The following is a 24,174-nucleotide window of genomic DNA, read 5'->3' as shown; positions in this document are numbered from 1 at the left end:
ATTTATGTTGAGATCTTTGTTTGTCAAAAATATCAACAAAACTGTGGGCCAGACTGTTCACCACCATGTCATATGTGGTATTTAATACAACAGTAAGAGTCTAGAAACAACAAAAATTTCCAAAAAATATAATATTTGTTAAATTTGTTAAATTATGCATCAAATAGGATCATAATAAATACATCATATTAATTACATGGAGCCTATGATACGATGTTAGGTAAAAAGCAACCCCATCCTGGGGCGGTGCCTGTGGCTCAAAGGAGTAGGGCACTGCCCTATGTGCCAGAGGTGGCGGGTTCAAACCCAGCCCCAGCCAAAAAAAATGCAAAAAAAAAAAAAATTTTGAAATACTCATATTAATTTGCAATAAAAAAACAAACTAACAAAAAAAACAACCCCATCCCCAAATAAAACTGCACAGGAAGCAAGGTATTATCCCCGCTACATAAAATACAATGTGTGTTTATAAATAAATAATTTATGTTAAAGATAAATGGGATCCAGAAGTTTGTCAAAATGTTAACAGTGGTATTCTTGAAAGAGAGATGATACTATCTTTACACTTTTCAGTATTGTAAGTTTCCATAAGGATCATACGATATTTCTATCATATCATTCTCGGAAAATTTTGGACACCCAATTTTTACTAAATAAATGATAAATGGATGGCCCTATGAGAATTAATGGTGCCCTTATTCTGGCTCCCAGAACACTTGGCTATATTGTCAGATTTAACAGGTGCTCAATAAATACTAGCTTCCTTCTCAGTAAACACGTATTGGGGCTCTATTGTGTCTGACAATTACAAGGTCCTGGTGGAAAGGAATACATCTCATCACTCTAGCCAGCTGTACACATATCTATGTATACGTACAAGCAGACTGTGGTCTACTTGAGTTTGGAACTGAGTCTCATGCATCTTTTTATTGACAAGGTCTATGTAACATAGCAGATATTTGGTCAATGTTTTTGAGATTGAATTTTTAAAACTTCACAAAAATGACAATTTGGGGATGTTAATAACTCTTAATATTTTATTCCAGAACAGAATGGTTAAATATTACTCTTACAGCACATTTATACCCATCAAACTTTAGGCTCTAAGCAGCAAAAACACCACATTATTATGTTCTTAGCAAGGGATCATTTAACTTCAGGATTTATAAAGACTGAAGTCTTTTTTTAAGAAAAAAGAAATCATGAAGTAAGTCTTTCTTCTTCCAGCTCTGGACAATTCCAAGCATTTCCTGGACAGAAGAAACGTTCAACACCATGCTATTAAAGGAGTCATTTATTCTTGACCTTAACACAAATAATTTTATGTTCTCAAGTATAGAATTCACAATTCTCTTATTTTATCTCAGCTAGCATAAACTGTAGGTGTTTTTCTTATTTATAAAAATGTCTTATCCTTTATAAAAATCCTTAAGCTATTTTTATATAGTGATTATTCCTGAAAACATTTGCTTTACACTTAAAAGGCGGCCACGGTGTTGATGCGGGAACTATAATTGCTTGCCATACACCTGCAATGATTTCAAGTAGGCAGGCACATCTCCAATTTCTCTGAATTGTACTAAGATCTTATTTGCTGTTCTTGCTAATCTGTCTTTATTTTTCCTTTACCCAGAACAATAACATTTATTTCTGCCTGGCCTCATTTATGCACAGATATTCAATTTAATTACAAAGATAATCTCACCGGTGACAGGGAAATAGGTGCAGAAAATTGGTCCTTTGGATGAGGCACAGCTGCTACAGAAACAATTTTAGAAAAGCTTAAGATTTTAGAAAAGCTATTATATGAAAAGAATGCTTACTGTTTGTTTATTTCGAGAAAACGATAAAGATTAAACGTGACCATTCCACTAGGTAATATTCCTTCCACAGGATTCCACCGGTCCCCTGGGAAGCTGACACCTGGTAAATGCTTTGCCATCTTGGGTAAATACCACTCGTAAGTCATCATCTGCCAGAAAAGTCACATATGATGTCAGACTTTTAATATGCTTCTTGAAAAGAATCAAGTTTATCAAGTACAACGAAAATGTTCTGAAATGTGAGTCTATACACAACTGAAAAGCAAGCACAGCTGAGACACCTGGCTCTGACCACTCTCCCAATGACATACACCTTGGATTTTAAGTGGTAAGATGTGACCAGCGTCAGCAGCATCAGTACAGTTTCATTTTACCCCAGGTGTTTGACTGACCACCCAGCATGACCTTCTCCTTCCTCAGACCTGCAGAATGTGTCCTCAACCGTCAGCCCAGGGAAGATATCACTTCCTGTGTGATGTCCTCCCGGTCTCTACAGCACTTCATACCCACCTCTCCTACAGCTTGAGGCCTATCCCCACTAGCCTGTAAGCCCCTAGAGGGGGAAGCTGTACCTTTCATCTTTGCATCTCTGCACTTAGCACATTGCCTGGCTGTTTTATGAACAGTTCTCAAATCATGTTTGATGAAGTTAAAATTTCTTTGATGGCCAGATTAGACAACCTACACAAGATACAGAAATGTATTATTCCATTCTTTCACTCATTCAAAAGAGCAATTATTGCTCACCTATAATGAATAAGATATAATCCTTGCCCTTGAGAAACTCAATCATATAACAAAGTTAAAATCGCTTTTGGCTAAATTATATAAATTTATTAGTAGCCTCAAAGTAATTACATATCTTTACCTGCTCTTTTGATTTAACTAATTTATCAATATTAGAAAAATTATTTTTCTTAATTTTATATTTTGTTTTGTTTTATTTGAGATAGAGTCTCACTCTGTCACCTGGGCTAGAGTGCAGTAGCTTCATCATAGTTCCCTGTAGCCTCAAACTTCTGGGCTTAAGCAGTCTCCCTGCCCGAGCCACCACAACAGCTAGGACTTCAGATGTGTGCCACCATGTCCAGCTAATTTTTCTATTTTTTTTTTTTTTTTTTTTTTTTTTGTGGTTTTTGGCCAGGGCTGGGTTTGAACCTGCCACCTCTGGCATATGGGACCGGCGCCCTACTCCTTGAGCCACAGGCACCACCCCATTTTTCTATTTTTTGTAGAAATGGAAGCTTGCTCTTGCTCTTGCTCTTGCTCTTGCTCAGGCTGCTCTTGGCAGGCTTGCTCTTGGCCTCAAGTGATCCACCCACCTCAGCCTCTCATTACATGCGTGAGCCACCACACCCGACAAACTACATTTAATGTATACTTAATTCTATACTTTTATATGTATAGATCCTTTCTCTTAAAAGAAAAGAATCCTATTTATACTTTCAAAGTTTCATTAGACATCATCATTTGAGCAATTGTGCTGACATTTTACTGACCTTATATAAGCCATTTAACTAGCAAATAACAAATTAATTTTAACCTAAGTATAAAATGTAAATACTAAAAATAACTTATCGAATTATATTTTATTACCCAATAGTTTCAGTTCTTGGGGAAATGAACATTAATTACATGCCCACTGTGTGCTCTCACCTCATTACTCCTCATCTACTTCTCATAACGACCTTGGAAGTAACAACAGTTGTATCAGATCAGTCCTGACTCTGACCAGGCAGTTCAGGGTGGCAGTGTGCTCAGGCCCGGTCTTGTGCCTTTGCTAGTGAGCAGTTCAGGAGGGGATGAAGTGGAGTCCTGCTGGGGGCTTTTAGGGCATGTTACCCCCAATAAACAGAAGGGGAAAGACAGGGATACGCCCTGGAAGAAGCACCTTGCTTTGTTTTAGGATGCGATACCTGGAGCTGAGCACCCATCTTATAAGTGTGAGGGGAAAGTCCAGAGAGCTGCAGTGGAGCAGCGCAGAGCCCGGCAGGCACCGCCCTGCTTCGCTGCCAAGGCTGAGCTCTCCTGTCTGCAGACCACTTGTCGCAGAAGACAAAAATGCAATGATTTAAGCTGCTCTTACTCAGGTATTCTGTCTCTTGGATCCTAACTTATATACAATGATGACTCCCATTTTAAAAACAAGGAAACAGAAGCTCTGAGAGGAAAACTTATCAGTCCCATGTCAAACATGCAGGAAGTGACGGATGAGGACTTTAGGTCTAATTCACTTTCAGATGTAGGTTTCTCAGCTACCGTAAATATGGTCCTAAACAGTATTTAAAACTCACACTGTGGAATCATGTTATTAACAAATAACCTAGGTTTTACCAGAAGCTAGAATGAAGATCAAACTAATCAATCACTGCTTATAAAAATACGCACAATTTGCAAATTTGCCTATTATTTACAAATCTCTTTGTAAAATTTTCTCCAAAAACAAAATGATTCGCTAATTTTACACAATTTCTTAAGAACCATACTTCATAATTTATTCAACTGAATTAATCATATTATTTTTCAAGATTAAGAGTTTTTCCTTTCCTGATGAGTACTCTTAAAACACCAGCGATAGATTTATTACCTTTTAAGTATCTATAATCTAAACGAAAGGGCCAAGGAAGGGGAAGGGAGGGGGGAGGTTTTGGTAGAGGGAGGGTAATGGGTGGGACCACATCTATGGTGCATCTTAGAATGGGTACAGGTGATTGCACTAATGTACACAACTATGATTTAACAATAAAAAAAAAAAATCTAAACAATAAATCTTATAGTTTAAACATAGTTCTTCACTTCTGGAAAATTGTTTTAATAGCCCTCAAAATTTTCAGGAGTCCTCTCCTAACATATTTTTGTCATAGAATCAATAAAGTTTATACAAAAATTTGATAGCAGAATTGTAGTTAATAATTTTTATTTTGACTGAAATGTTTACTTACTCATAGTATGATATATTTTACAGTCAATCTAATTTATTTTAATCCCTGTATCAGGGGGCAGTATTAATTTGAATGGTTGAATTGGCTGAACATAAAAGAATAATTTAAAAATAAATTTACGGGGTGGTGCCTGTGGCTCAGTAGGTAGGGAGCCAGCCCCATATACCGAGGGTGCCAGTTCAAATCCAGCCCCGACTGAACTGCAACAAAAAATAGCCAGGTGGGCGCCTGTAGTCCCAGCTACTCGGGAGGCTAAGGCACGAGAATTGCCTAAGCCCAGAAGTTGGAGGTTGCTCTGAGTTGTGACACCATGGCACTCTACCGAGGGCAAAAGAGTGAGACTCTGTCTCTAAAAAAAAAAATAATAAAAATAAAAATAAATTTATGGTATAATAAGCATATTCATGGTTTGTCACATGAACTAGAGCCTTAAAATATTATTTGAATTTAACATGAAGCACATTAATACTTTTTTGTTTTTGAGACAGAGTCTAAAGCTGTCGCCCTGGGTAGAGTGCTGTAGCATCACAGCTCACAGCAACCTCAAACTCTTGAGCTTAAGTGATTCTCTTGCCTCAGCCTCCCAAGTAGCTGGGAATACAGGTGCCTGCCACAAGACCAGGCTATTTTTCGGTTGTAGTTGTCATTGTTGTTTGGCAGGCCCGGGCTGGATACGAACCCATCAGCTCCGGTGTATGTGGCTGGCGCCTTAGCTGCTTGAGCTATGGGTGCCGAGCCAGCACATTAATTCTTAAAACATTCCGTTTAAATGAGAAAGATGGCTCATACTATTAGTTAAAACAAACAGAAGAATGGGTATATGTTCTATCCAGGAGTGATTATGAAAACTGGACCCATCTGCTATTTAAAAAAAGACTGTTTTTTCAAAAACATGTTTCAAAATAATTGCTGCATTTTAAGTATATTTTTCAGATGGAGGTACTTACCTCCTGATCCACTAGTGAAACATCTGGCCTCAACCCCTCGCAGTAATGCATGTACCGGAGAGAATTCCCAGGCAAATCTCCTCTGAGTAAAATGATTGCATCACGAGGCATAGAGGCTATAAGGTTCTTTGCAAATTTATCGATCACATAGTTGGTCCTTTGGTCACAAATGCTGAATGAAAAGATAAAAAGAATTATTAGAATAGCAACACTTTGCTGCAGTTTTAATAAGACAGGGTTTGTCTTCTACACTGTTCCTTTCTCATCATTCAATCAACATTCAGTTTTCAAAGTATTCTAAAAGGATGAATGTATTTGAAAAGAGAAAAGTCATCTGATAACAAGAATGCAGCTGAAAAAACCTGCTTGCTGCTCACCCTTGGAACTTATACTCATTTTCATAAAAAGGGAATCATTTAGTTCTCAAGAATAAGTCCTTTTATCTCAATCCAATTTTATTTTTAAAAACCAAGGTTTTCTGATTCCACCTGGAACTTAAAGTAATTTTATGTTAATTCAAAGGAATCTTCAGAAATGCTACAGGAAATCTGCACATTCCTGAAATAAATTTCTGTGACAGTTGTGTGACTTTCTTGCATGCAGAGGTTCCCACTGTCCCCTGAACCACAGGCCTCTGTGCTCCTCTCACCCTTTGGAGACAAGGAAATTGCTAGGGAATGAGGCCAGTGAGAAGGCAGGGGAGGGGAGGAGAAGGGAGGGGAGGAAGGGCTTGGTACACTGTTCATGCCTCTCCAGGCATTGGCTGCTATTGCCAACAATGGCAGTACAGCTCTTTTCAAGAATGAAGTGGACTTTCCACCTTCAAAACTACAAAACAAAACAAAATGGACATGAATTCTGAGAGCTTCCCATGAAAAAAGAAAAAGACTACATGAGAGTAAAAGAATCAAAAGATGAGACAAGCAACATCCTTCCTTACTAATTTCAGGCACATTCCACTTGATGGAGCTGAGGAACACATTCTGAAGCTGGAACACTGAGCTGCTATCACAAAGCAAACATTTCTTGGATTTTTTTTTTTTTTGGCTGGGGCTGGGTTTGAACCCGCCACCTCCGGCATATGGGACCGGCGCCCTACTCCTTGAACCACAGGCGCCACCACAAAGCAAACATTTCTAGGAAGGGAGTATCATCCCTGTCTTGGTAATCAATGTAGCTAACAATTACCATTTCCCTGTAAGTACTATGATTCCCTGTTTGGCAGAGTGAGGACTCACATTTTACCACCCAGCAAAGTTGCTATCTATTCTATTCCCCTGGGGCAAATAAAAAGACACAAATAAGATAAAACCACCCAGCCTATGCAAGCCTGCCCGGTGTTGAACCCACACTGCCCTAATAAGTCAGGAAGTATAAAAAAGGCCTGGTGAACATGCTGTGGGCATGCGTAGTGGTGGAGCTGTGTCTGGAACATGCAGCCCCTTCTCACAAGGCCTCCTGACGGCCTTCCTAACGTGGGCTCTACTGCAGCATTATAAAGAACGTTGGTTGTTAAAATGAAAGAAGGAATTCAATCTTTCAAAACAAGACCAATCAAATCTAACTACTGAGATTCTCTGGGACTCTCCCTCCCAATTCTGTGACATGTACTTGACACTTGACATGGCTGGAAACAAGTATGATCGACTGAGATTTTCATTATAGTGCTTATTGAAAAGATTCTGAAAAATACATGTAATTCTAATAATCTATAAAAGAGACTTTTAGAACTTAATTTAAAAGTAATATTCCTAACTATGTGGTTAGCTGGATAAAGACCAGGTATTATGCATGAAGGTGAGAGCCACATGAACAAGCGAGCCCCAAGCCAGGGAAGCACCGTCTGTGTTTATAGCTGCTGCCCATTGCCGGCCTCCGGGCTGAGCCCTGCTTCCTGGCAGATCAGTGGCAGGGTTAGATTCCCACGGGAGTGTGAGCCCTGGTGTAAACTGTGCATGGGAGGGATCGAGGCTGCAACTCCTCATGAGAATCTAACCCCCAACCCCCAGCTTGTGAAAAAAACGTCTTCTGTGAAACCGGTCCCTGGTGCCAAAAAGGTTGGGGACTGCTGGTCTACACGCACAACCCACGCCCTTCTTTGCGGTGTCCTAAAAGCACACAGCACCATGCTCAGATTCCAGCACTACTGCATTCAACCAAGAGGTCTCGCTTTCAGTCTTGCACATCAGTGGAAGTTAAAAGTAAAATAAAGTTCCAGAATCTAAACATCCAGGCATCTCTGGCTTGAGTGGTACTTTTCATAAAAATGGCCATGTGTTACCTGTAATTAGAATATATTTGGTGAGCTACAAACAGGGCTGCTGAGAGCCACTCCAAACACCGCAGTGCACTGCTGTTCAGCACTCGGCTGCTCTCAGACGCAAGTGCTGCCAAACCCACGCCAGCCAGGACGGCCACCACAGCATTGCTCTGCATCCAGAACCGTTCTACCTGTGAAAGAGGCACGTGAATAGCACGTTCTGTTGGCTTGTGAATGCAACTGATGAGGTACTTATAGATTTAAAAATATACTGCAGACCTAATAGCTGGGGCTGCTGTTATTCAGGTCTTATAAACTGACTCCCCCAGTTCAATCACAGGCCACTTTATTTCCCAATTTTCAAACATTCCTCTTTCCCAGTTTGACACGTGCATCTCTCTTAGATCCACACACTCATTCTAATAGTATGGTCTTGGTCTTAAACTCCAGTGATACATAAGGTGGAGGAGGTAGGGAAATGCTTTTGCATTCCTCCTGATGTTTCCTTCATGTGGACAAGCTCCACCAGCATAAGAGCCCTGGGGCTCTCTCTACCCCTCACTTAACTCCTGACTGATCCACCTGCACGGTTTGTGGGCTGGGACTGAGCCTGTAAGGCCCTCCCTTTCTCTTGGAAGTGAGCTGCCCACAGGAAGCACTTGTCCAGGGGTAGATTCTGTCTCTGTGGCACCAGTGATAGACTCCGGGGGGGGTAAAAGGACAGAGGCCTGCCCTATGCAGCAGTGTCTGACTGGTGGGTAAGTCTGTCCACTCTGGGACACATATGAGAAAGCCCCCTTGTCTGCAGACGGAAGCCACATTCTCCAATCTCAGGGCCATCGGTAACAAAGGCAATTCTCCCAGTCTTACTGGCTGATCTTGCTTCTTAACTGATTTAGCACTCAGGTGATCAACTAGGGTATTGTTATTAGGCTTCTTGAACACACATACAGACACACACACACAGAGACAAGTTGGTTTCAGCTGTCAGAAAAGAGCTATCAACATTACAGTTTCCGTTATAATAAGAAATACCCTAATCTCAGAGATGGCTTCTAGGGGAAAAGAGACACACCGTTGCTCTTTTGCACAGGCTTGGAAATGGTGAGGTGAGAAATAAGGGAATATTTAGTAAAACACCCCACTTACAACCCATGCTGCTTTTGAATATATATATATATACATTTTTTTTAGAGACAGAGTCTCATTTTGTCGCCCTCGGTAGAGTGCTATGGCATCACAGCTCACAGCAACCTCCACCTCTTGGGCTTAGGAGATTCTCTTGCCTCAGCCTCCCCAGTAGCTGGGAATACAGGCGCCCGCTACAACGTGTGGCTATTTTTTGGTTGCAGTTTGGCCGGGGCCGGGTTCGAACCCACCACCCTCGGTATATGGGGCTGGTGCCCTACTCACTGAGCCACAGGTGCTGCCTTGCTTTTGCTATTTTTAAAAGGCTTCCGGGAGAAACACAGTTATACCTATACTTGCAAGCACACACACACACACACACACACACACACACACATACACACACACAATGACTAACTTAAATCTATTTCACTTTTGTTTCTCTATTTAACTACTGTATTACTAAACGTTTTGGTTTGGTTTTGTCCAAAAAGAGGCCTTAGCTATATTGACTCAATAATGTAACCTCTGATTTATAAAAATGTATATACAATTTTAACTATTTCTGAAATAATTTTCTCTTTTATGAGATTTATGAAGGACAAGTTTATATATTCTTTGCAAACTTTCTGGTCAAAGGACATATCTAAATGAAACTTACCACACCCATGAAAAGTGGTTTCGAAATATCTAAATTTGCCCTCCAAGCAAAGAACAATGAATAAATGCAAAACATTCCAGTAAAAAGCCATACCAATGATGGATTCTGTCTGTTCCTACAAATAAAAAAGAAAGTCCAAAATTATTCATATACACGAATATCAGTGACAAAGTTACATAGCGTTAAAACACAGGAAAAATATTTGGATCTATAAAACTTTCCATTTTAAACTAGGAACAAAGAAAGATCTCATTCCTTAAAATGTGAGTTAAAACACATAACTGAAATGTAGTAATAAACTAGAAATACATATAGTAGAAAACTTAATTTGGAACTATGCAGTAAAGGATATAAAGTTAAAATTTACAGAATATAAACTATTAATCTTATTAAATTTAAAAAGTAATCAAGCATGTAAAATCAAAATATTTTTATGCTTGAAATAATAAAGATTTAAAAATGGCAAATCTCAATGTTGGCATAAAAGCAACAGTATGCGATAGTATGTTATAAATAATAGTAATTAATATAGTTTTTCAGAAAAATTAATTTGATAATATCTACATCAAGAGCCTTAAAAATATTCACAATCATTGACTTGGTTATTTGACATGTAGGCATAAATCTTTTTTTTTTTTTTTTTTTGAGACAGAGTCTCACTTTGTTGCCCCCGGGAGAATGCCGTGGTGTCACAGCAATCGTAAACTCTTGGGCTCAAGAGATTCTCTGGTCTTAGGCTCCCAAATAGCTGGGACTATAGGGGCCAGCTGCAATGCCCGGTTATTTTTAGAGACAAGGTCTCGCTCTTGCTCAGGCAATCCAACCACCTCGGCCTCCCAGAGTGCCAGGATAAATCTTAAGCAATAATCAGAAAGTTGGACAAAGAAGAATTTATAAGAATGATTTTCCACTAATAATAGTGGACAAGTGGAAGCAATTAAAGACGCTTAAATAGAAGAAAATTTAATAATTCTCCTGTTCTACAGGTTAGACTATTACACAGACATTTAAATGATGTGTAAGCATTTTTATGGTATGGGAAGATGGTCTCTATATTATGTTTAAGTGTTAAGCCAACAAAACTGTAGATGCATATACAAACATACCCTTACATACAAACACAGACCTTCAATACACTAGATAGGAAATGAATCAAAAATTAATAGAGATTAATAGAGCTATATTTTTTAGTCTTTCTTTTACCATCAAAGGAATTTAAATAATTGTTTCTTTTTCAAATCAACAATAATAATGGGTTATGAGCAGAGAAAACGGCCAAACTTGAAGTTTGGACATCTAATATATCACTAGACGGTAATATACAGCTCAGTTTTTTGAAATCATTGACTTTTAATCAAAAAGGAAAAGCTAGTAAGTAAGCAAATGTCTTAATATAAGTAGTTAGGAGAGTCATTCATTTATAGTATAAAATAATACTGGCAACTTTCTACCCTAACACATTGAAAATATTAGTTCAGTTCACTGAACCATAGAAACATGGGAAAAATAGCAAGAAAAGAAACAAAATTACTTACTTTCTTGCCAAACATATTTTTGCCCAAATTGCAAGGGCTTGGATGTTGAATGAAAGTTCAGTCCTCATACTTGTCACTTGAGAACTGTAAGAAACAATCTAACTTATTGTTGGCAGAAAACAAACTAGGTTAATTCTGAATAAAATATTCTTTGTAGAATACCTTTAATTATACACTGAATAATTGTAAGGGATATTTCAAAATCATTTATCACTTTTTTCTTCATTTAATTTTTTTTTTTTAGAGACAGAGTCTCACTTTATTGTCCTCGGTAGAATGCTGTGGCGTCACAGCTGACAGCAACCTCCAACTCCTGGGCTTAGGTGATTCTCTTGCCTCATCCTCCAGAGCAGCTGGGACTACAGGTGCCCGCCACAACACCCAGCTATTTTTTTGTTGCAGTTGGCTGGGGCTGGGTTCGAACCCGCCACCCTCGGTATATGGGGCTGCCACCCTACCCACTGAGCCACAGGTGCCGTGGCTTTTTTAAAAGTACTGTAGAAAGAGGTATGAATACAATTCTAAGATGTTTTCCAATTTTAACATTTGGTTACCAGCTTATAGAATTTGGAATAAGATCAGAACAAGTAATTCTTTGTTTATTTGTTTGCTGAGACAGAGTCTCACTCTGTTGCCCTGGCTAGAGTGCTCACAGCAACCTCAAACTTCCAGACTCAAGTGAGTCCTCAGCATCCTGAGTAGCTGGGATTACAGGTGCACACCACCATACCCAACTAAATTTTCTATTTTTTTAGCGAGATGGAAACTCATTCTTGCTCAGGATGGTCTCACATTCCTGGCCTCAAATAATCCTCCCATCTCTGCCTCCCTAAGTGTTAGAATTATAGATGTGAACCACCCTGCCTGACCTATTTCATATTTTTGATACAGGTCTACTGTATAATATCCTTGATTGGTTCATTAAGAAGTTGGCTAAAATGAATTCTTTAACTTTCTTCCGTTGGCAATGTAGATATGGCCTCCAGTGATTTAGCAATTGAATACAAAAGTAATTCTATTAGTTTTCTGGAGATCTAATCATGAAAGAAACAAAGGTCAACAGAGGTGATCTCTCATCATTCTTTTTTTGCCTATCTTCCTTAAAAGGCTTCCTTGTTTTCCATTAATATATTATTTGTTTTGAAATGCACATAAACAATCTCAGAGAAAGGTATTCTTTTTTCACTATAATTAAGCTACATTCGCCTATTCACTAAGAAGTCTTTTCAGGGTTATCTGAGTTCTAAAGTAGCTTTTGCTCTAGCAGTCTCTGATTTTTTAAAAAAAGAAACGACTCCATCTACCACCTCAAAGAACTTTTTTCTCCCCACTGGCAATGTTACTGGAGAAAATGTGATGCCCTAATTATGGAAAGCATACAATGTGTATTTTATTAATGGGGACTCATCTATTATGAGAAGATATCCTTACTCATTTTCAAATACATTTAAGAAATTGATTCCAGCATGAGGCCCATTTCAAACCTTTCTTCAAAAGGAATGAAGTCAGTCTCAAAATTAATTCTTCAAGATCTGTTGCTTAAATGCAAACTCCAAAAGATGGTCACTGCCTAAGGTTAGATTCAGTAATTTCCTTGTACAGGGTTGCAATTTGGAGATGTGCATGGGGAAAGAATTTAATTTGCTTGACTACAAAGGGTAGATGATTAGCTTCCATCATGCTGAAGAATTTTCTCATAAGTTAATTATGAGTTGCCCTTTTCAATACTCCTGTCCACCTGAAACAATTAAAGACTAGAAATTCTCACTCCGAGGATTACGCCTCCATTCTAAATGGTGATTTGGACTGAACACACAGTGTGGGTGTGAGTGGTCATCACTTTCGTCAGCCTTTTTTTCTGAGTATACAACCTGCTATTATTTTAATGTAAAGGAAGCCTTTAAGTCTCCCAGTAGATGACTTGTATGTACAACTAATAAAAGTCAGATGTATGGATTACTCCTGCGAGTTCTTTGGAGCTTGTGTAGAATTTGTTAAGGCAAAATCCTTTTACTGGCATAACAACCTCAGGCAGGTAGGCAGTAAGGAGCAGACAGTGAGTCTTTCCACATGGAGGAAAGCAGAATAAAATGAAAGCTCAGAGACATTAAAAAGGCTGACTTCATCTTTAAAAGGAAACCGAGCTTCTTGCTACCTCCCCCCAACAGAGAAGAAAAAGGAGCCACAAAAGTCTCATACGTGAAAATAGTTATTTAAAATCAATTATGAAAACTACCAAAAGTTTACATAAAAATAATTGATAGGCAGGGAAATGTTTTCAAGATATAAACTAAAGTGAAAAGCAGCAGGCTAATAAAACAATATGAACATTATGATCCTATTTTTTAAAACAAAAATATAAAAAATATCGGAAAGATATACACAAAAATGCTAATAGATTAAGAATTGTGGTTATTTCTGCACGTTGGCATTATAGGCAATTTTAATTTTCTTATTTTACTTATCTTTATTTTCTAAATTTTCTCTAAAGATTATGTATCTTTTTTTGGTATTGGAAAAATGGTGTTTAAAAAGAAATGAAGGGTGGATGGAAGTAAGCAAGTAAACAAGGAAGAAATGAAGAGAGGCCTTGAACTGCCTCATATATGTAGTTGAAATATTCTCCCCATAATTTTTTCAAGTAGCCCCAAGACTTACAAATTAATCATTTGTAAGGGGAGACCCCTTTAGTGTAATCGACATTTATTTTCTTCCAAATTTTTACATTGAGAATATTATACCTAATACAGATAATTTTCAAGTTTTCTTAATCTGTGTAGGTTTTAAAGCAAATATTAACACATTTTTCAAAGAACAGTTTTGGATAATATAGATGAAAATGTATTTACTTTAAACTGTAAGTCAAAAATAGAATCATGACAAGGACAGCCTAAAGGAAGTCACAGGTGACATTAAATACATCAAGGTCTGAAGAACCAAAGAACAAAATAATAAGAAAATAATTGTTCAAATTCTGCTAAATAAAATGTCACATAATGTCTCCAAAAGAAAGACAACAGAACAACCATAACAAAGAACAAATTATTTATAAAGCAACACTACACTGGGTATTTTGTATCCAGTGTAAAGTAGAAACCTTGTAGCTTTATAACTGCTCTATGGGTGTGGTCCCCAACCCCCAGGCTTCTGCTGCTACCAGTCTGTCACCTGTTAGGAACCAGGCCACACAGCAGGTGGTGAGCAGCAGGCAAGCTAGTGAAGCTTCATCTTTATTTACAGCTGCTCCCCTTGGCTGGCATCACCTCCTGAGCTCTGCCTCCTGTCAGAGCAGAGGTGGCATCAGATTCTCACAGGAGGAGGATCCCTCCTTAAACTGTGCATGTGAGGGATCTAGGCTGTGGGCTCCTTATGAGAATCTGATGTCTGATGATCTGAGGTGGAGATATAATGTGCTTAAATAATCCAGAAACTGTCCCTCACCCTGGTCAGTGGAAAATGGTCTTCTATGAAACCTGACTCTGGTGCCAAAAAGCTTAGGGAGCGCTGCTACATAGTTCCCTAATACTCTCATTCACTGCTGCATTTGTTGCTCACTTTAAGCTTTATCTTATTAAAGGAAATGCTAGAATATCTGGCACCCTGTATCCATTGATTCTGGCTCTGTGGAGTAAACCAATCTTGGATCAAAAATACTCAGAAAAAAACTGTATCTATATTAAACATATACAGACCTTTTTCCTTGTGATTATTACTTAAACAATACAGTATGACAACTATTTATACAGCATTTATATACTTAATTAGGTAGTACAAGTAATAAAGAGATGATAGGAAGAAGGTGTGCAGGATAGATGCAAATATTACCTCATTTTATATTGGGTATTTGAGCACCTTCATATTAGTACCTTTGGGAGGTCCTGGAACAAATCCCCAATGAATACCAAGGAACAAATGAATATACAAACAATTGTTAACTGTGAGTGAAAACTACTTCTCAGACATACTTTACAAACCCTAAATGTATTTAAAGGAACTAATAGATAATTCATTTAAAAATAGTTTCAAATATTTCATACTCACAGCAATAATTTAGACATACTGCATCCTATTTCAGATTTGGCCTAAACAAAGAAGAGAAAAAAATTATTTGCATAAGTATTAAACTGAAGTTTTGTCAGGTTATTGTTATTTTAGTGATCTTGATTTAAAAGATACAAGTTTTAAATATATGATGTAATATCTCTCTTTCTCAGAGCCTATTAAATTTTTAAAAAGAAATCACTGAAAACTAACTTGGACATCCTTTAGGAGAATTTTAGAAAATAATTGGCTAAAAATCAGTTAAACTATTCTAGCAGGAATGATTAACACATTAATGAATGAACAGTCCTTTTACAGTCTGTTATAGACTCTATATTTAAGCCTTTTTGGTGGAATTGGATTAAAGTTCATTGCAACCTGTTAGTCTATAATTTCACAATTCTGTGTAATTTACACAAATTTCAAGTACAAAATGGCCTCAGACAATATTTTTATAGAATAACCAATGTAAGGAAAGCGGAGTATGAATTTAAAGTGTCAAACCCTCTAAGTCAGAATAATTAATAGTTATCCTTTTATTAATCTATTTTATCATGAAATATCACTTACATGTGAAAGATATATAAATGACATATATATCTATAGACTCACTATTCATTTAAGAAATAAAATATCCCATGAGGTATTTCACAAAGCCCTTGCAGGCCTCGCTTGTATTCCCCAGTGCTAACTACTATCCTGAATTTGGTGTTAATTCTTCCCCTACTTTCTATAAATATGTATATAGTTTTGCTACTTTTGAATATATGCTTGAACAATAGACTGTTTAGTTTTCACCTGGTTTAGAATTCTTCTCTATCAATGGTCTCACATACCATGGACTCTCCTGAGACTTGCCTTCTTAAGTAGGACACAAAAAGCATAAACATGAAAGAAAAACTTGATACAACATCTATAATGAAATAAAAATCCATCTGTTCATCCTTTCATTTGCCAGTGAACTTTAATTCACCTATATTTAATGTCATCCCTTAATATGTCTTAGGGAGAGTGAGGCCTTTTGAATTTCTTTGAGCCCACTATTTCTATTAGTGAACTCAAATTTTATGAAGCATTTATAGACATTTCTAAAACTAAATACTGACTTGAACACCATTCTCTCTCTCCATATGGTCTAGTTAAGGTAAGTTTACAAACTTGAGGTTCTTTTCCTTCGATCTTTTCCAAATATTTTCCTTTACAACTTGAATGCCCACAGTAACACTCAGCACTGAGTCTGCAGGTAGCAGACTCCTTTTTTTTTTTTTTTTAAGACAGAGAATCACTATGTCGTCCTCGGTAGAATGCCATGGCGTCACAGCTCACAGGAACCTCAAACTCTTAGGCTCAAGTGATTCTCTTGCCTTAGCCTCCCAAGTAGCTGGGACTATAGGCGCCTGCCACAACGCCTGGCTGTTTTTTGTTGCAGTTGTTATTGTTGTTTTAGCAGGCCCAGACTGGGTTTGAACCCGCCACCCTTGGTGTATATGGCTGGGGCGGTAATCACTGTGCAACAGGCACTGAGCCAGCAGATTCTTTTTAATGCTTAATATCCTGAATAGAATATGCAAGATATACAATAGTACAATGTCAAGAGATTCCGATTTTTGCTAACATGGTAAAGGCTACATTTCAAGGGAAAGAGTCTGTTACATAAATAACTGAAAATTCTATATATGGTCATTGATGAATACTAATTTTTTTTCCAAGGCTCCAGCAGAGAGATCAGCTGCTGCACTTATTTCCTTAAGAAGGGCTTTAAATAGAAATTTACCAGGCTGAATGTTCCATATTCTTCCCTTAGGAAATGTGTCAAAAATCCTAGCAATGTTGTCTGGTCTCCCCAGGTCCACCGGGCTCGATTGAGGTAGGATGAGATGGGGAGGTGGATGTAAGGCAGCAAACCAGCAGAGAAGCACAGGCTCAGCCACAACAGAGCACCCAGCGAGAGTTCCTGTGCCAGAGCACAATGGGTTGCAGAACAAATGTTTATTTTAGTTGATTCATTCTGGAACTTCAAGAATACATCAAAGAAAACATCAAATGTGTTTACTCAGAGCTGATCTCTCAATTTATATCAAGTCACCACAGAAAACTATGTTAAACCTTCTGATTACTATGGATTACTAGAAAATTGCATCGGCCCAAACTCTTTTGCATGGCAGGTAAAATCTGAGTGAAGCAAATAACACTAGCAAAGACTCCTAAGTATCAGGTTTATTACATCTCTTACATTTAAAACCGTATCATGACATGCGGCTTTGTAGAGCTGAGATAACCCACTTGGAAGTGATTAAGTGTTGTCTGGCTTATTTTGAACACACCAATTTGCTATTCAAATACCACTTGACTTCATCATCATAAAGATGATAACTTTATTAAGATTATATCTTGACAATGTAAGTCTTTCAATGAGGAACTGGACATTTCATAGACATGCTTGGCACAAATGAAGCTAGGTTTTACATCACCTATAAGCTCATCCAAATGTTTTTCTCCTCTATTTACAGGATTGAGGAAATTTGTTGTAATATGTAACAATGTTGCCTCATATACCTGATTTGGGGGAATATATTACTCTTCTGTACACGTCTAAAATAGGACAATTGAAGTTTTATAAAGATGAAGTCCAAAAAAGTATGAATTCTGGTATATTGAACTGATTCTAGTACACTTGAACTAACATTCAAATATCAATTGCTTTAGTAACTGGGAAAAGGGTCTCTTATTAATATCATATTTGGAAATTGTTAGCTTTTCCTTTACAGAAAAGAGAAATTCAGATGTGAGGATGAATATAAGAACCAACGTTGTATTTACAAGAAGCAGAAAGAGCAGATGATTTATATTACCATTTTCAAATAAACATCTTAATTGGAAATGAAGTGTTTTATTATGGTACTGATTTAATTTGAGATTTCTACAGCAGTAATGATATGCATAAAAAATGATGGCATGAAAAGAGTGCAGGAAATAACTAATCTAACAATATGATGCCTTTGCTATTCTTCAAAGTAGTTTTAAAGAAAGTAAACGTTTACTTTTTTGCAATTTTTACATGTTATAAAGTTGAATTTAGGAAGGTAAGATGCAGTTGCTGCAGAATTTCCCTTTTGTGTGAGGAATAAACGGAGACAACTGCACAACGAGCCATTACTGAGAGCTGGGGCTGGTTCTTAGTCTCAGCTGCACATTAGAATCACCTGGGGGAGCTTTATAAAGCTACTGATGCCTGGGCCTCCCCCCAGATCAACTGTATCACTAAATAATCCCACACTCTTGTACACATATACTTACTATATGGGTATGTATGTGTGTGTACGTATGTGTACAGACATGCAAACATGCAGTTTTTTAGTACTTTTAAAGCCAACTGACTCAGATCAAATCACCTGCTCTGCCTCAAATCACCTCACAGTGCGGTCCAACCCTCTTCTCATTTCACTAGTAGAACATATTTTCTAGCCTCTTCTCGAAATAAATAATGGGCATGAGGGGTCCACTGAAGAGCTACAGTTCTCACGACCTCTCCATTCATTGCTAGCTCACCTCAGCACAGGGTAAACAGGCCTTAGTCCACGGCCCCCAAATTGCCAACTCTGGGTCCTGCATGCTTCATAGAAAGCATACAACTCTCCTTTCAGTGAAACATGAAATAAGTGCCCTTCAGGTCCTTCCCAGAGGTGCCCCTCACTGATGTTGGTTTAGGTCAGAAGCCTGGCTAAGGTGATGGACATCAGAGTCCATCTGCCCCCACCTGTGAGCCCACTGATGCACAAGAAAATACTTAGGCCTCCTCACTGTTGTATTCCATGGGAAAGTTTAACTGATTGCATTTCATGCTGCCATTTTTAAATCAAGGGTTTATAAAGGACCCTGTAAAGAACTTTTTGTATGCTCCATAAACCACTCTGGACAACTCAGCCTGTTCACTGTCTCTAACAGAAGGACTTACATGAAGCAAATTCCAAGGAAATGTTGCTCTTTCCTGTCAACTACTATGTTTCCTTTTTATTTTTTAATCATATAATAAGAATTTTATAATCTCCCTGTTACCCTTTTTGCTTTGCTCTTAAGAAGCTGAGGAGAACCAAAATGTGTACAAGTACAGTAAATATAGTTATCTAAAGCTCTGTTATAATTATAACCCTATTTATATATGATAATTTTATTCGCTTTATGTATTTTTCATTACAATTCTGCTTATAGCTGGTTATAATTCCCAAATGATGAAATGACAAATAAAGCTGAGTTTGTTCACAAACAAATAATAAATAAAGTAAAATCAATCCAACACGAGCTCTGTATATACACTGCTTTAACCTCTGCGTACCTGTATCTCCCAATGCCTAACAAAGTAATTTTCCTATGTTGCTTTTTATTCCCATTTTAATTTACAATCACTTTTCCTGTCAGAGAAAGAAGAAATTAAAATAAGGCAGTTTTGATTCTAAGAAGATATGTTCTAAGAAATTAGGAGTCTGTTTCTCAAAGATTTTACCATCTAGTTCCTTATATAGCAGGGCTGTAAGTTCCTGCACAGAGCCAGGGCTCAAAAAGGGAGAGATAAACGAAAGAAGTGTTATCAATGTAGCACTCTGCCTCTTAGAATGGATAATAAACAATTAAGGAAAGTTGATATTGTGGCATTAAGTCCTTTCAGCCTATTTGCATCAAGGTGCTATTCAGAATCATGAAGTTATGAAACAGGTCAGATGTCCCTGCAATCAATACTGCATAATTTTTGTAAATCCTGTTTTTTTAGTTAATATTGGTAGGGCCTAAGGTTATTTATGCTTTATGAAACCCAAGAAAAATTAAAGCACCATGTTTTCAGATGAAAAATGTTACGAATTTTAATTTTTACAAATTTCACAAACCTACCTTCTCCTTTATAAGTCGAAAGAGAATCCAAGGTATTATGCATGAAATGTAGAGCAAGATTGTGTGCTGATTACACAGACTAAGGCCACAGCAGAAAGCACCAATTTTAGCTATCTGAAAATAAATAAAAGAAAAAAATCAAAGTTAAAAATTCACCAAGACAAAAATCCATTTTTTATATTAAACAAAAAGACATAGCTTGGTTTTACCATAGCTTAAGCTTTTTTTATCATAGCTTAAAATCAACCTTTTTAGATACGAATAATTATACTTTTAACAGTCATTAGTGTTTATCACCATTATTTTTGTTAGTATTTTCATTAACATTAATTAAATATTTATTAATATTTAATAATTATATAAATAATATGTATTTCCATTCTCATTAAATAACTGCAGTTTAAACTTAAGTAATTATCTTTAAAATGACTTACAGAAAGTCCTATAGAATGACCAGATAAGTTCTAACAATAACAGAGGATCAAATGATTGTTATTCAAGTAAAATCTGTAACTGAAGTTCAGTAATTGCTTTAGTTTCTCTCCTGTCAAGTAAATGAAATACAGTTTCTCTCCTGTCAAGTAAATGAAATCTTTTATTTAGAAATCTGGTCTCAGGGTGGTGGTTTTTGATTTTTTTAAATGTGTTAGTTTCCTAATTGACAAAGATTCTTTGACCAAACTCTAGTCAGGCTCCTCTGAACCCTCTTCTCACTGAGGCCCTGACTTTCAGGCTTCTGTGTTTATCTCTGCACAGTTGAAGTGAGAACCCTACTGAGTCAGCTCAGCCAGAACCCTCACCTTTCACCAACACCACTCCCTAGGTGACATCTGGTCTCCCTGCTCTGCCTCCACCAAGGACTCCCCTTTACCTCTGATCCTTCCTCTCAGTAATTTCCCAGTTACTGACCCTGATCCTTGGCTATAAATTCCTACTTTCCCTTTTTTACATGTGGAGTTGACTCTGACCTCCACTCCAGTATAAAATCCTACTGCAGTGGCCCCTATACCTCGACCTGAATAAAGCCTGCCTTGCCATTCTTTAACAAGTATATTAACATTCTTTCTTTAACATAAACAAATTGTTAAGCAAAAAAATAAACTCTAATAACATCACAGATCTATTTATGGGAATCACAGATAAACCGTAATGTTCTTTTGTTTCTATGAGCAGCACAAGGCTGCCTATACTAAGATGTTTTAGCATCTTCCACTGTATGGATCGTAAGCTCTCAGAAGAGAGGGTTTTTCACATTTCAAATTACTCTGACAATAGCGTTTGCCTTAAAATTCACTATAATCTCTTCTGAACTACTTTGTTTCTGAAGTACATTTGATCCTCCTCTTTTGGTAAAAAGAAACAATTACAAATTTGACTTTTTTTGGCTATTAGAGAATGAGTCAGCATTTCCCAAATGCAGGGTCAGTCTGGAGTTTGGCACCTTATGGTAACACACACAAACAATTATCTTTCTACAGGACACGAAGGAATTTCATAATCTCCTTATTCTCCAAAAAAACTTCTGAACTCTGAGGGCAAAAGAAAATCCCATGTTTTATAAGGGTTAGCAAGGTTCCATCCCGGATTTAAAAAACTGTAGAACATTTTCTTTCTCAAGATGCCTAAGTTACTTTGAAAGTAATCAGCACAGACAAACTGTATTTAAACTGAAGTTAGAAAGAACAGAGCATCTGTCTGAAAACTAAAACAATGATTTCACTTTGATCAAAATAAGTTACCTTTGATCTCTCCTTTGCAGTTGCTGCCTCCTCAAAATGTACAGTAAGAGCCATAAGCAGCCCCACAAACAGATTGTTTAAGCTGAAAACCTCTGCTGTGATGGACCACTGCCATGTCAGACGGGAAAACGAAAACACCCCCGCAGCAAGGATTCCTCCAGCATATGAGCCAGAAAGCCTGCAAACACAGATAACACGAAATCTTCTTTCCCAACGAAAAGAACTAACTTTATTTTCCTTTTTAGAAACTGTACCAGCAGAAATTATGACAGTTGCCCAGCACTGCCCCAACATAGTATATAGCTAGTACATTTCACATAATGATTTCCTTCAATAGATTTTAATTAAGTTCACATGTTAACCTATTAACAAAGAAATAAACAGACAAATGGATAGAATGAGGGTTAGTCTTCAGAATGTAACTGCTGGGACTCAAGCCAGTTCATAAAACCTCAAGAGACAGTAGCTAGAGAGATAACAAACCTATATCGTTCTTTTGCTCTATCTACAAACAAGGATCGTCTGATTAAGACCTAAATATATTGACTTGCAACAGTTAAATGGCAACATATTAATATTTATTCAGGAAAACTCATTTTCACTTCAGGTGGAATATGAGGATCTAGGTACCACCTATCTTTATGTTATATGTCATTTGGCAAAGAATGTCTTGGTCACAATACTTCGTGATTTTAAGTTCTTTTATAGCAAAGTTCTTAGTTTCTAATGGTTCTGTTCTTTAAACAATGCTGAAGTTAAAAATAGTAGTTTTCTAAAAGATGGAGATGGGAATGTGAACTTCAAAAACACTAAATGAATCAAATTTCTTAGAAACAAATTTCTCACCCCAAATGTCTTAGAAACAAATTTCTCATCCCCAAACGTCAACAAGAATCATATATTTTAAATCAATCAGGAATCTGGATATCATTTCAGAGATCTAATGTGAGATCAGTAACATGGTTGAGCACACGAGATTATGTCAGGTCAAAACAACTTTCTATTCCACTATTAACCTAAAGTATGAAAATTAAAGCTATCGCCAAATACCTATTTATAACAGAAATTATTAGAAATATTTTTTCTTGAGTTTATAGTAACAATTTATTTGTTTTTTCTTATAAAAATCATCAATTTCCTATTTCTTTCAGAGTTTTCCATTCTTCCACTGATCCAGATTTACAACACTAATGTCATTTTCTCCTTCCAATTCCTTCCCTATCTATTCCTTCTTTTGATTTCTGTTCCTACTGCCTTAGAGCCAATTATTTTAATAGTTATTTAACTAGTCTTCTAAATAGTCTTTTGCAGTCTATCTGCAATATAACATCATATCAAATTACCTAAAACTTACTTTTTATGACTACACAGCTCCAAACTTAAGGACTCTTCATTGCCTAAGGGATAAAGTCTAAATCAGCCAGCCTGGAAGATAGGCTTCCAATAAAATGGATCCCACTGGGCAGCACGTGTGGCTCAGTGAGTAGGGCGCCAGCCTCATATACCGAGGGTGGCTGTGGAGAGCAAGATGGTGGCCAAGTAACAGCTTCCTTGCATCTGGGCACAGTGAGTCTGGGGAGATAAGACTCCAGGCATCTCTGGCTGGTGGGATCTGCCTATAATCATCCCTTTGAGGATACAGGGAGTCAGCGAGAGACTTCTGGACCCAAGAGGAGGACAAAAACAGTGGAAAACTGGCAAGTAATCACGTGTGTTCAATAGGTCTAATCCCGCTGACAGCTGTAAGCGCAGTAGCAGCGAGACTACAAACTGGAAAGGCCTTACCTGTGAACTGTTTTGGTGTTTTTTGGACTTGGCACTCAGTTGAACTGCCTTGGGGAGAGCTTGAGCGGGAGTGCAGAGAACTTTGGGCATTGTCTGGGACCCCAGATTGAGCCACTGAGCCGGATGGACGGAGCTAATAGTGTTTGGCTGTGGGCCGCAGGGAGCCATTGTGAGAGAAATGCCCCAACAAGGTCCACCCTAGGGGTTGCAGAGCAAGGATCGGGCGAGACCTAGTAACCTAGTGACTGAGCAGCCTAAAGGCGGGGTCTGAGCCACCTTACAGCCCTAACGCTCAGGGGCAGAGTGAGACAGGTTTTGGCACACTGGGTAAGTGGATAGCCACTTCACCAGTGATTCCAGCGATAAGCACTTTCCTGGGAAAGCTTCTGCTTAGCAAGTTTAGAAGCTTAAAGTGCCTTTTAAGAGGGC

The 24,174-nt window shown here is 37.6% G+C and overlaps 1 protein-coding gene across 6 annotated transcripts in view; it reads right to left on the bottom strand.

Moving 5' to 3' along the window:
* Positions 1–24,174, bottom strand: part of TMEM260 (transmembrane protein 260) — a 79,903-nt gene that overhangs the window by 30,141 nt on the left and 25,588 nt on the right. For all 6 annotated transcript variants that reach the window (XM_053602505.1, XM_053602506.1, XM_053602507.1 and 3 more), the window contains 9 exons: positions 21,961–22,138; positions 20,222–20,335; positions 17,112–17,291; positions 15,338–15,378; positions 11,297–11,380; positions 9,762–9,876; positions 7,994–8,163; positions 5,713–5,884; positions 1,824–1,972 (listed from right to left, as the gene is read on the bottom strand). In XM_053602505.1, coding sequence (XP_053458480.1) covers positions 1,824–1,972; positions 5,713–5,884; positions 7,994–8,163; positions 9,762–9,876; positions 11,297–11,380; positions 15,338–15,378; positions 17,112–17,291; positions 20,222–20,335; positions 21,961–22,138 — 1,203 coding nt within the window. The remainder of the gene's footprint in view (positions 1–1,823; positions 1,973–5,712; positions 5,885–7,993; positions 8,164–9,761; positions 9,877–11,296; positions 11,381–15,337; positions 15,379–17,111; positions 17,292–20,221; positions 20,336–21,960; positions 22,139–24,174) is intronic.

This window comes from Nycticebus coucang, chromosome 9 (genome assembly GCF_027406575.1).
Source record: "Nycticebus coucang isolate mNycCou1 chromosome 9, mNycCou1.pri, whole genome shotgun sequence".
Lineage (NCBI taxonomy): Eukaryota > Metazoa > Chordata > Mammalia > Primates > Lorisidae > Nycticebus > Nycticebus coucang.
The sequence above is the reverse complement of the archived record's forward strand: the minus strand, read 5'-3'. Positions and strand labels throughout refer to the sequence as shown.